Below are 12,061 nucleotides of genomic sequence, written 5' to 3'. Positions count from 1 at the left end.
TTTTTCCCAAAGCTGGGTTAGCACAACGCGTAGTTCCTGAGACCTGAGGGAGCTTGGAGAGCCCATCCCTCCTTCCCCCCAGCATTTCCTACCGCTCCACCACCCCAGCTGCAGCCCCATGCTCACCAACAGGAGACAACTGCCATGAGAACACTACAAGCTCTTAAATTTGTGAGTAAAACAAACTTACAGTTACTGGGGAGGTGTACGTGCACCCCCCTGCTGTAGCGCATCAATTCTCTGAAACTGAGAGCTAACAAGGCTAGGCTCCAGTCAGGAGAATCACTTCATGCTACAAGCTACTACTTTAAGTAAGGACGAGCTTCTGGTAACCACCCACAGCCATGTCCAAGTCAGGGAAGGCTTTGGAAAAATTCAAACCAGACCACTGTTTTCAATGTATTTATTACAAAACACCAAAATACTTACTGAAAATATAAAACATTATTAAAAATTGACATGTTTTAGTATGTACACATCAGAAACTTGTTCCGGGTCTCTCTGGAGCTGTGGTAGCCAGTGCTTCTGTGACTACACTTGCCTCTTGCCATATAAAAGAAATGCTGCAGTCAGAGGTCCTAAAGGCTTCAAGTGTAATCACACTGGTAAGAATACTCCCTCTTCTTGAAATGCTTCTTCTTTTTCAGCTTCCCAGATCCCAGAATGTTGTAGTTATATTCAGATGTGACATAAGGGATCTCTCCCTCAATTCCTTCCTGGAAAAAAAACAAAAATAGGAACAACTTTATGGACCTGTATCTTCAGCTGAATTGAAAACACCTTCCTTTAAACAGACTGGTAAGAGTTTAGTGGAAGAAAAGCAGAAAGCTATCAATGAACCTACACTCTGATCTCTGAAAAACAACAAGAACATTATCTCAGTTGGTTTTATGCATTAAGGGCAGTTTCCTACAAGTATGACCATCTGCTAATGCCCAGACAGCTCTGGACACACATTAGCCTCAGAGTAAGAAAATGGAGAATTTGCCAGCAAGCCTGTCCCTTCTTTCCCACCCTCCTCCCAAGCAACTCCTACCTGGCTCACAAGAACGCAGTTTGGAATAGCAATATTCCCAAGCAACAGACAATTCACTTGTCTCAGGTTCTCAGGAGGCACCGGTGTCAAGACATGATAAAGTTTCTTCTCCATCTCAACCCCTCGGACAATTCCTGAAAAGTACATAGAAAGTTCAGTCCTAACTCCACCAAATCACTTCGGACTGTGTAAGTGAATGTGGCTGAAGCTCTTTGAGTAAGTAGCTTTTCCAGAACCAAGAAAAGAATTCAAGACATCTGGAGGAAAAATAACCCTGCACTTCTGTATCCCACCTTCCCAACATCTCCACATATGTAAGAGCACCTAACATCTCAAAGTGCCTATCCTCTTTCATTGTTTTGTTCCTACAGAAACTCAAGGTAGCTCCTCAAAATCGGAACTGCGTCTTCACAGCAAACATCAGCACTTAAGAGAAATCTTTGCATGTTTCAGGCCACAAACACTACAGCTGCAGCTCTGTTTAGAGAAAGGAAAACATTCCCCCCTACCAGCTGTGAAATAACAAGTTCCACAGACAGCTGAAGAATTTTGTATAAGCCATTTGGAATCTTCTATTGAAGACACAAATCCCAGAAGTGAGTAATTTGTCAAGCTATGAAAGGCCAAGTAAGAGAAGCCAGCTACAGAAGATGCTGCTCAGTGACATTCTCCTTAACTGCTGCCACAAGTTACAGAGAAGCGAAGGACTTGAAGCACAGCTTGTAATAGAAGACAAGATGTATTTTTGATTGTTCTTCAATCAAATCCTACTTTTCCATTTGTTTTTGATGGAATTATCTACTCTACTCTTTCCATTCGGCAATATACCTGTCAAAACATGACACGTGAGAACATAGCCTAAGGTTTCCCAGGCTCACTTACCGAAGCCAAGGCAATCACAGACGGGTGTCTGTGTCAGCAGGACTGGCCCATCGTTTTGGCATCTGATTTCGTCTGGTATCCTGCAGAGCCCGACCCAGCTGGCATTCACTGCATACATGATATTGGTAGGAGCAACATCCGTATGAATGACCCTGAGTGCAACAGCATTGAAAGGTACCTAAGGGGAAAGAAAAAGAACGGCTTCATTAACTCAACGTAAGTTTGGTTTGAGTTCAGAGATAATTCTAAGTACACAAAACCCGAGACAGAGAGACATTATCTCAGGTCTTTCAAAAATGCTCATTTACCTGGTATGGCACAAAACTATTCAGCGGGAGTACTGATCCTGTGTGTGGAGGCTGCAGGTGACCAAGGTAACCTAGTATTGCCATGTCACGTAGGATGCTGCTGTGTACTCGCCTGGAAAAGAACCGCAACAAATCAAGAAAAGCCAGCACACATGGAGCAATTCAGCCAGATAACCCCCAGACATCCCTGAGTACACCAAGCAGAATCAGCCACTATCTCATACAAGTTAAGTTTTTAGAACTTGAATCTTTGAAGAAAATTTAGAGCTGTATTTTTGTTACCTCTAAGGAATCACAGGGCATTTTGAAGAGGCACTAGTAATCCAATGTAGCTTTAAAAAAAATAAACAGAACCCACAAAAACAAACTGAAGTCTTATTAGAGAACATTTCCCTTCTCCATCCTTGCTATTCATATAGCTGTGAGACAGAACAGTACGCTTGCTTTCTTAAATAGCTCTTCAGGGAAAGTTGACTCAACAGAAAGCATTTAAAATGGGCAACAAAGAGTCAAGGTCCAGGAAGTCATGCCTTTCAAAAATGTAAACAAACTGACTTGAAATGTCAGAGAAATTAACATGACCATCTATGTCTGTTAGAAATAGGCAAGGAACTCCCCCATTAGGGGAAAAAAGAAAAAAAGGAGACAGTATTCTGTAAGCATAAAGTATGCCCAGTGGTGTAAGAAGTCTAAATAACTTATAGCAGCCACTGGAAGCAGTGTAGGGAGGAACAATCCCTCACCCCCCAAAACAAACAAACAAAAAAAACAACAAGAAAAAGTCCCTCAACCACCTCCCACCAAAACACAACAACAGGCAAACTTATTAAGAGACAATAAACCTCTGAACAATTTAACGGGGGCACTGAAGGCCTATGCAAGAGTTCTGTCATTAATTTCCTGCCAGGACTAAGCATACTTTTATTAAGCAAATTAACCACCACACAGCACTTACTACTTACGCTTCACCTGCAACCCCAGCTCGAGGGAACTCCGGGTGGATATAGAGCAGTTTATAGTCAGGAACTGATGTATCTTCCTCTCCTTCTGAGGACTTCCAGCTCTCTGCTGCACTCAGATTCGTTTGCTTGCTCTTGCCTTGCTGTTTGCCTTTGGTATACAGGCCAGGAGCGAGGTGAACGTACTCGGGGGTGAGTGGATCCATGGCCTTCCAGTCGTACACATCCATCTGAACCACGTGAGTGGGCGCTAACAGCCGAATCATGTCGGTCAGAAGCAGCAAACCCTCACCTTTAGGAAGCAGAGAAAACTCGATTACTGCCACCTTGTAGAGAAATTTCAATGCTGTTATGGAAGACTGACAGTAGCTCAAGCGCAGTAAGCTGTTATTTTCTTATCCTAGACTCTCTAGGAAGCGTAGAGGCGTACTGCTTAGGTTCATGTCTCTTCAGAATAGATTAACCGTGTTTACCTTTCACCCAGCCCATAGTGTTGATGACTAAAGGCACTTCCTTCTTGTAGGAGTTGAACACGTACTTCACAACATCGATGTATCTCTCTGTGTCCTGCTCACAGCTGGTCTGTCCGTAATACACCATCTTACGTGGCGTTTGCTGATGAGTGAATGGTGGACCTGAAAATAAGAACAAGCCTCTAATACTTCCAGTAACTGAAATGAAACCCCCATCCCTATCAAGTACCCACAAGCAATCCCTTTTGAAACAAACTGTCTTCTTTTAGCATTTTAACAATCGTTCTCATATAGTCTGCAACTACAGAGGAACTTGTTTTGCAGGACTCCATGCAATTTTTTTAAATTTTTAAGTATTATTTATTTGTTCATGAGTTCTGAAAATTCACAATCTCCTATGACAAGCTATCCAAAAAGCAAATCACTCTGATAATACCTTTTATAGACATGGACCCAAATTCACAGAACCACAAATACTAACAGTTTCTCTGGCTATAGGGGTTTTTTGTTCGCTTGTTTTTCCCCCCCCCCTCCAGTGAGAAGAGCCCCTGATCTATATGGATCTACTTGGCATTCCTCAAACTAATTATACCTGCAGAGACTAATAACTAAGACAAGTTTTCCCAAAGCAACCCTACAAATCTGAAAGGCTGAAAATCCACTTTGACGCGTCACAACCTGTTCCACTGGCTTATAGACACAAATCTTCCCTTTAAAATACAGAGGAAGAGAAACAAGAAAGGAGAATGGCTCCATGTTATTTATCAATATTTTCACATGGATCTCACAACCCCAGCAAGAAAACATTTACAGGTTTTTATTCTTTACATGCACCTTCAGTAGATGCAGCAACTTTGCCTGAAGTACAGCCCCTACTCAAAAAGCACCTTCTGGGCATTAAAGATGTTTCTGGCAAATGCCGAAAACAGCAAAGCACGTACCAAGAAAGGGCTCTGTTACACTGCTTAAAGACACGCATCCAGGCGGCGTAAATTCTGTTTGACCTATGTCACATTCCATATACTCAACGGAGGGAAGGCTGCAGTGAAAGAAGCCCATATGTTAGCATCCACTAGAAGAAAAAGGACATGACTTTGAATACGTGCAAAACACAATCTGATTTTGTTCCAGGTCATCAAAATTAAACAGTCAAACCACCACTTGCTTATGCCCTTCTCTCACTTGAGCAAGTATTAAGCAAGAACTTAAAAGGGCTCAGCTACACTGCACTTTATATCATATGCTTGTATGACAATAGCTTCACACCTATCCAGTCTTAAGAGTAACGGGAACAGTACATCAAAAGTGGTACTAATCAGCGTACCACCTCTCTCATATGAACTGGGCACTCTGAGATCAGCTATTTGAGATTTATGAATTCTGTAATCCTTATTTTAAGCATGCAGTAGCCAAGATAATAAGCTTCTACACCTTTTTCTGCCAAGAATCTGGAGACAATAACAAGTCATAACCTTCGGTGTATTTTTAAACGTTATAAATCTCAACTTATTATTAAACCCTGTTTGGTGTCCGTTAGTTCATACGGTCCAAGTTGCTGTTAGCAGTATTTCAATAGAAATATTTCATTATGTAGCTTTTCTGCAAGAATACAGAAGAGACAAGAAAACAGAAAACTAGGCTTTTTTTTTTTTTTTTCCCCAAAAAGAAGATAACCAGTTTCCAGTGAAAACAACATTCTTGAGCATCTTGGCAGGTAGTTTTCTTCTTCTCTTAAATCACATGCATTACTTAAAGAGCCACAGAACGTGAAAAAAACTCACTGATTCAGTAACAGATTGATCAGGTATCTGTTAAATGTTGACTTCCCAATGCTTTTTGGACCACACACCATAATGACAGGAACACCTTCATCTTCCGCTGGGGGGAAAAAAGCATTCTCTGAAAGGGGCTGACAGGGAGTTATTCTGATGTGCCCTATTTGCATAAATTTGTGAAAGAAAACAACTTGCAAAACCTACAGAATCTCTGGTCTGACTATGATGCATTTTCATAAAAAAAGTCCTTTAAAGAGCAGTATGTTATCAATGTAAAGGGAAGAGGCTCCTACAAGGAGGAGAAAGCTCTAATACTACAACACAGTTGGTATTAATTCCAACTGCTCACGATATTTTTAACATTGTTAGATAAAGATTTTTTTTACACACTACAAAGAGCAAAACCAAAGGAGTTTTGACATCAAGTTGAGAAATATCTTTATACCACTGAAGTGCTTATCAGGCAGTAGAGACACAAACCCAACCCAGGTGCTGTATAAGCTCAAGTTGCACACTGCTTCAAGAAAAGCATGTCCTTTAATCAGTTCCTTTTAAGATGTACTCTTTCTCCTAATTATAATTCGTGAAAACTTCTGAGCTTCTTTTTTCTAGCCACCAAAGCTCTGCCAAGTCCATGCTACTCACCACAACACGCTTGTATTAGCTCCTCCAGGGCTAGGAACATGCTCTTTGACACCAGCAGTCCGTTATCAGGGCTACATTTCACGATACCGACGGATGCCAGGACTGCATCCTCTGTTGTGAAGCTAGACTCTTCCTTTTTCTACAGAAGAGCAGAAAAAAAGGTTGAGAAGACACATGTGAAGCCACACAGACGCGTGCTCTGTGCTGCTGGGTGCTGACAGGACTGCTGCAGGCACGCCAAGCGGGGCAGCCACACACGCTGGCTCCTCTCGCTCCACAAGATGCTCGTTTTGGTGGAGGAGCAGCAAAGGTGGCACAACCCAGCCCCGCTGAGATGGGTGTCTGTGAGGTGCCCTCCTGGGACTCACCTGTGCCTCGAAGAGCCGTGAGAGCGGCGGGAGGCTGAGCAGGAACCGTGTCACCGGCGTGTCCAGGTGCTCCAGCAGCACCACGGCGCACTCGGGCGAGAACCTCGCCATCACCTTCACCCGCGCCTCTGCGGGGGGGAACAGCGGGGCCCTGAGCGCTCGCGAAATGGCGGCCGGGCCCCGCACCGCACCACACGCGAAATGGCGGCGGCGGCGGCCCCGCACCGCTCCGCTCCGCACCACACGCGAAATGGCGGCCGGCCCGGCCCGGCCCGACCCGCACCACACGCGAAATGGCGCCCACCCGGTCCCTCCCGGTGTCCCCGTTCCCCACTCACGGCGGCGGACTCGGTGCGCCCGCATAGCGGCGCGGGCGGCGGCGCGGAGCTGCCGGGGGTCGGCGGCGGGCGGGCGGGCGGCGGGCAGCGCCTCCAGGGCCAGGGCGCAGTGCGTGGGCGGCGAGAAGACCGGCAGCCCCGGCTGGTGCGGGCCGATGGCGAAGCCCAACACGCGGACGGCACCGTACAGGCAGCGCAGGCGGCACTTCCCGGTGAAGGTCAGCGCCTGCGGGGAGACGGCGTGAGACGGCGGCACCGGCAGCGGGTCCGTCCCGTCCCACCCGGGCGCTGCCCACCTGCTGCGGCGCCAGGAGCAGCACGGCGGCTCCCTCCGCCGCCTCCACGGCGGCCAGCCCGGTATCTGCCGGCGGCACCATCCCGGCGCGCACGAAGGAGGCGGCGAACTCGCGCCAGGCCGCCTCGGAGCGGCCCCCACGGGGGGTGGTGGCGGTGGCTGAGGAGCGGCCGGGGGCCGAGGCCCGGCGGGGGCGGCCGCGCCGAGCGGGCATGGCCGCGGCCGCCGCTCCGCCGCCTCCGCCCCTCTCGCGAGAGCCGCGCCCCCCCCCCGGGCCTTTAAGAGGCGCCGCTCGGTGCCGGTGCCGCTGCCGCCGCCCCCCTCTCGGTTCCCGTCACGATGCCGCCGGTGCTGCTGTGCCTCGGGCTCTGCCTCAGCGCCGCCGCCGCCTCTTTCTTCAGCCGTGATGGCGACTACCGCCTGGCCGGCCTCTTCCAGCTGCACGGGCTCGCACCGAGGGTCGCTGCCCGCCCGCTCGTGGACGGCTGCGACAAGTGAGGGACCAGGGGGGCTCCAGAGGGGTCCCGGGGGCAAGTGGTAGCAGTGTTTTGGGTGCAGTGTTTTGGGTGTGCTCCCCAGGGTGCTCCCAACCCCTCCAGGTTCCCCCCTGAGGTGTTCATCTCCTTTGTCTTTGCGCAGCGCTGCCGCCTTCAAGAGCCACGGCTACCACCTCCTGCAGACCATGCGTTTCGCCCTGGAGGAGATCAACAACTCCAGCAGCCTCCTGCCCAACGTCACCTTGGGCTACGACATCTACGACACCTGCTCCGAGTCTGCCAACCTCTACGCGACGCTGCACGCCCTGGTCCAGAAGGGGCAGCGGGATGTCGGGGTGCTGCCCGCCCTCCAGCACTACGAGCCCACGGCTGTGGCCGTCATCGGGCCAGACAGCACCCAGCTGGCCCTCACCACGGCCGCCATCCTGGGCGTCTTCCTCGTGCCCGAGGTGAGCTCCGCTCCCTCGCAGCGGCAGCCCCAACAAGTGCTGTGGGGGCTGTCTGTGGCAGCCAAAAAAAAGGGCTCCAGGGGGCTGATGGTGTGAGGGAGAGTGGGCTTGGGGCTGGCAGCTCAGTTTGTTCCTCAGCACAGCCCTGCTGCCCCCCTGCGACCTGGCTGCAGCTTTGGTCCAGCTGGGCACAAAGAGCTGACAGGCAGGAACCATGCCCAGCTCCCTGGCTCTCTGGGGTTTCTCTCGTGGCAGTGCATGGCAGAACGTTTTTCAGCCTCCCCATCTCTAACTCCCTTCAAAAGACCCGCTGCTCATGGAGCTTCCCCTTACCACAGCAGCAGATCCTCCTTGTGTGTCACTGCCTGGGGAGGGCAACCCCTTCTCCTGGCTTGCTTTGCAGATCAGCTATGAAGCCTCCCTGGAGACGCTGAGCCTGAAGCGGTTGTACCCCTCCTTCCTGCGCACCATCCCCAGCGATGGGCAGCAAGTGAAAGCCATCGCACTGCTGCTGCAAAGCTTCGAGTGGAGTTGGGTTGCCCTGCTGGGCAGCGACAACGCGTACGGCAGGGATGGGTTAGATGCCCTCTATGAGCTGCTGGTCGCAAGCGGAGTGTGTGTTGCCTACCGAGGCATCATCCCCACGAACAAGGACGCCAGCAGCCCGGAGCTCCAGAGGCTGGTCAGAATCCTCATGGACATCAGGGTCAATGTCACCGTTGTCTTCTCCAACGTAAACAGCGCCCGGCCTTTCTTTGAGGTGGTGGTGCAGAAGAACATCACGGGCATGGTGTGGGTGGCCTCTGAAGACTGGTCTTTGGCCCAAAACATCTGGCAACTGCCTGGCATCCAAAATATCGGCTCTGTGATTGGGATGTCAGTTGAGCAGGCAGAGTCTGTGATGCTGGAACACCTCGAGTCTTGGAAATACGCAGAGGAACGTGCTGTGTCTGAAAGTGCTGGCAGCACGGGGGCAGGTGGGGAGAACAGAAGTAGCAGCAGCGAGAGTAGCTGGCCGAACTGCACCCAGCAGTGCCCAGGATGCCACCTGCTCGCCGCTGCCCCCAACATATACGACACTCAGGCCTCTAACAACGTGTACTCAGCCGTGTACGCCGTGGCCCACGGTCTCCACGACCTGCTGGGCTGTGCCTCGGGGGTGTGCAGCAAAGACAGAGTCTATCCCTGGCAGGTAAGAGCAAGGTGAAGAAGGATCTTCTTCCCTCTGCAGTGTGGATTTTCCCCCTGTGCTCAGGGGTTTTCCACCAGTCTGGGAGGCTCATCTCCAAGCAGAAGGGAGCAGGGCTGTTCTGGCAGCTAAGGCACTACGACAGCACTCAGGACTCTGAGTCCCCTGCCCTGCTCGTGGCTGTAAGTCTCTTGTCTCTGGCCACACAGGATAGGCACAGATCCTCTCACAAAGGCTCTCCCTTCACTGATGCCTCTAGCTGTGTGAGGCTGCTCACAGCCTTCCCTCTCTCTGCTCACTGCACAGTTGCTGCCTTGTGGGCTTCAGCTGCTTGTGACAGGCAAAGCAGCCTGAATGCAGACCTGTGCTTTAGATCGTTTCTGTTTCTCAGCCACTAGCCCCTTTAAGAAACCTGGAAGAGGCTGCCTGCCACTGGAGACGTGCTGGTTGTTGGGGAATTTGAGAGGAGGCAGAGCAGAGCAGCTGGCCTCCAGTACATCGCTCTGGTGACAAGGCTCCCCTCAGTGGGAATCTCGTCAGCAGGATCCACTCTGCTCTTACTCTCGTTTTACAGCTCCTACAGAAAATCAAGCAGGTAAACTTCAGCCTGCACAACAGCCAGATCTGTTTTGATGCCAATGGGAACATTTATAAAGGTTACAACATCATTATGTGGAACTGGAGAGGCCTGAGCTGGGCTTTTGATGTGGTTGGAACTTTCACTGTGAACCCCAACAGGCTGCTTCTTAACCGCAGCAAAATCCTGTGGCACACAAAAGATCACCAGGTACTGTTCTGCATCCACGTCTTGTTTATTGTGTACTGGCAAGCTCATTACATCCCAACACTACTTCCTGGGTATCTTCCCATTACAGGGCAGACTGAGGCAGTATGCGGGGAGGGTACAGGGGGTGATTTGCATCCTTAGTAATGCCTTTCATCCTTCCAGAAAATAAGCAGGGTATGTGCTAAAAGGCTCCCAGCTCCAACTTTTACCTCCAAGCATCCCAATTTTCCCCCTATCTCTGGAAGAAGGACAGCACAGCGAGCTCTCAGCTGCTGCCCGTGGTCTATCTGAAGGACAGCAACAAGCTGCCCATCCCGGGCTGCAGTCTGTCCTCCCTCCTGCCCCGTTCTCGCTGCCCACCAGCTGCCTGATGGCTGCTGTGCTCCCCGCAGGCCCCCATCTCCATGTGCTCCCAGCCCTGTGCCGCTGGGGAGAAGAGGCTGCAGCAGAACCGCCACAGGTGTTGCTTCAGCTGCGTGGCCTGTCCGGCAGGGACCTTCCTGAACAGAACGGGTCAGTAAACTCTGGGCAGCTCCTGCCTCCCCTTCCCGCACCCTTCCTCCTCATCCCATCACCTCCTTGCCGCTGTCTTACCCCTCTCTAGCCCCAGCAGCTACCTCTTTTCTCTCACACTCTTTTCCCCCTCTTTTCTCTCAGTCTCTTTTCCTCCTCGTGACCAGTAAAAACCTCTGGGCTCACCTGAATGCGGTCAGCCTGACTTCCCTCTTTGCTTACTTGTGGGTATGCAAAGCCTACACCCTGCTCTCAGCCCCGTGCTTTCCGGGGGATGCTGCCAACAGCTTGCCCAGCACAGTCAAATACCTGGTGCCAGAAGAGCCCCTTCCTTTGCGGAAAGGGGACAGGAGACACCTGGCGTGGCAGCTGGTCCCTGCACCGCATCCTCCAGGAGGGAAATGGAGCCCAGTGCCACCTGCCCAGTGGGCAGTCCTTTGGGGGAGCTTCTGGGCAAAGAGCAGAGAGCCCTCACTGCTCCTGAGGGCTCAGAAGCGAGGGGAAGGAGCAGGAGCAGAGCAAGGGGCAGCTCCCCAGGGACACCTCACTCACCGGGGCTCTGCTGAGCACCATCCACGCGTGTCTCCCGCAGACCTTTACACCTGCCAGGCCTGCGGGGCGGACGAGTGGTCCCCGGCGCGCAGCGAGCTGTGCTTCAACCGCACCCTGGAGTTCCTGTCCTGGGCCGAGCCCCTCTCCTGGGCTCTGCTGGCCCCCATCGCGCTGCTCCTGCTGCTGCTGGCCGCCCTCTCGCTGCTCTTCGCCCTCCACGCCTCCACACCCCTGGTGCGGGCAGCGGGCGGCCGGCTCTGCTTCCTCATGCTGGGCTCGCTGGGCTGCGCCTGCGGCAGCCTCCTCTGCTACTTCGGGGCGCCCTCGCGGCCCTGCTGCCTGCTGCGCCTCCCCCTCTTCGCCGTGGGCTTCGCCGTCTTCCTCTGCAGCGTGGCCGCCCGCTGCCTGCAGCTCGTCGCCATCTTCAAGCTGCGCGGCCGCTGCCCGCGGCTCCGCCGGGCCTGCCTGAGGCGCCGCACCCCGCTGCTGCTGGCGGCGGCCGGAGCCGCGGGGCAGGCGGCGCTGTGCCTGGCCGCCGTGCTCTCCGCGCCCCCCGGCCCCCTCAGGCGCCGCGACGTGGCCGCGGAGCTGCTGGTGCTGGAGTGCGGCGGCGGGGGAGCGGCGGAGGCGGCGGCGGAGGCTCTGAACGTGGCGCTGAGCGGCGGCTGCTTCGCGCTGAGCTACGCGGGCAAGGACCTGCCCGCCGCCTACCGCGAGGCGCGCTGCCTGACGTGCGGGCTGCTGCTGCACCTGGCGTGCGCCGCCGCCGCGCTCTGCACGCGGGGCGCCTTCCGAGGCCGGGCGGCGGCGCTGGCGGCCGTGCTGGGCGCGCTGTGCACGCTGGCGCCGCCGCTGGCCGGGTACTTCGTGCCGCGCGGGCTGGCCCTGCTGCTGCGCCCCAGCCTCAACACGGCCGCGCACTTCCGAGGCGCCATCGGCGGCTACGCGCGGCGAGGCCCCGCCCCCTGAGCCGAGCCACGCCCCCTGAGCCGAGC

At 53.0% G+C, this 12,061-nt stretch overlaps 2 protein-coding genes across 2 annotated transcripts; one reads left to right on the top strand and one right to left on the bottom strand.

The window, feature by feature from the left end:
- Positions 1–396: 396 nt before the first annotated feature.
- NOL9 (nucleolar protein 9) lies at positions 397–7,338 on the bottom strand. Its single transcript, XM_084300380.1, has 12 exons — positions 7,081–7,338; positions 6,785–7,010; positions 6,447–6,574; positions 6,079–6,217; positions 5,440–5,536; positions 4,600–4,697; positions 3,659–3,820; positions 3,189–3,477; positions 2,227–2,338; positions 1,919–2,096; positions 1,037–1,170; positions 397–716 (listed from the first exon to the last, which is right to left on the bottom strand). The coding sequence occupies exons 1-12, from the start codon at positions 7,291–7,293 to the stop codon at positions 588–590; spliced, it is 1,905 nt and encodes a 634-aa protein (XP_084156506.1). The 5' UTR covers positions 7,294–7,338; the 3' UTR covers positions 397–587.
- Positions 7,339–7,405: 67 nt separating this feature from the next.
- TAS1R1 (taste 1 receptor member 1) lies at positions 7,406–12,035 on the top strand (the record flags this gene model as incomplete). The annotated part of the gene is made up of 6 exons (XM_084300242.1): positions 7,406–7,573; positions 7,719–8,025; positions 8,429–9,217; positions 9,789–10,103; positions 10,394–10,514; positions 11,107–12,035. The coding sequence occupies exons 1-6, from the start codon at positions 7,419–7,421 to the stop codon at positions 12,033–12,035; spliced, it is 2,616 nt and encodes an 871-aa protein (XP_084156368.1). The 5' UTR covers positions 7,406–7,418.
- Positions 12,036–12,061: the final 26 nt, after the last annotated feature.

The sequence above is a fragment of the Netta rufina genome, assembly GCF_964035555.1.
Source record: "Netta rufina genome assembly, chromosome: 22".
In the NCBI taxonomy this organism is placed as follows: domain Eukaryota; kingdom Metazoa; phylum Chordata; class Aves; order Anseriformes; family Anatidae; genus Netta; species Netta rufina.
This window is presented reverse-complemented; position numbering and strand designations above follow the sequence as displayed.

Excerpts from the sequence above, each read along its gene's own strand:
- NOL9 (XM_084300380.1), bottom strand. The coding sequence starts at position 7,293 with ATGCCCGCTCGGCGCGGCCGCCCCCGCCGGGCCTCGGCCCCCGGCCGC. Across the intron at positions 1,171-1,918 it reads CTGTGATTGCCTTGGCTTCG|GAATTGTCCGAGGGGTTGAG; the intron begins GTAAGTGAGCCT and ends TGTACTTTTCAG. Across the intron at positions 717-1,036 it reads ACTGCGTTCTTGTGAGCCAG|GAAGGAATTGAGGGAGAGAT; the intron begins GTAGGAGTTGCT and ends TTTTTTTTCCAG.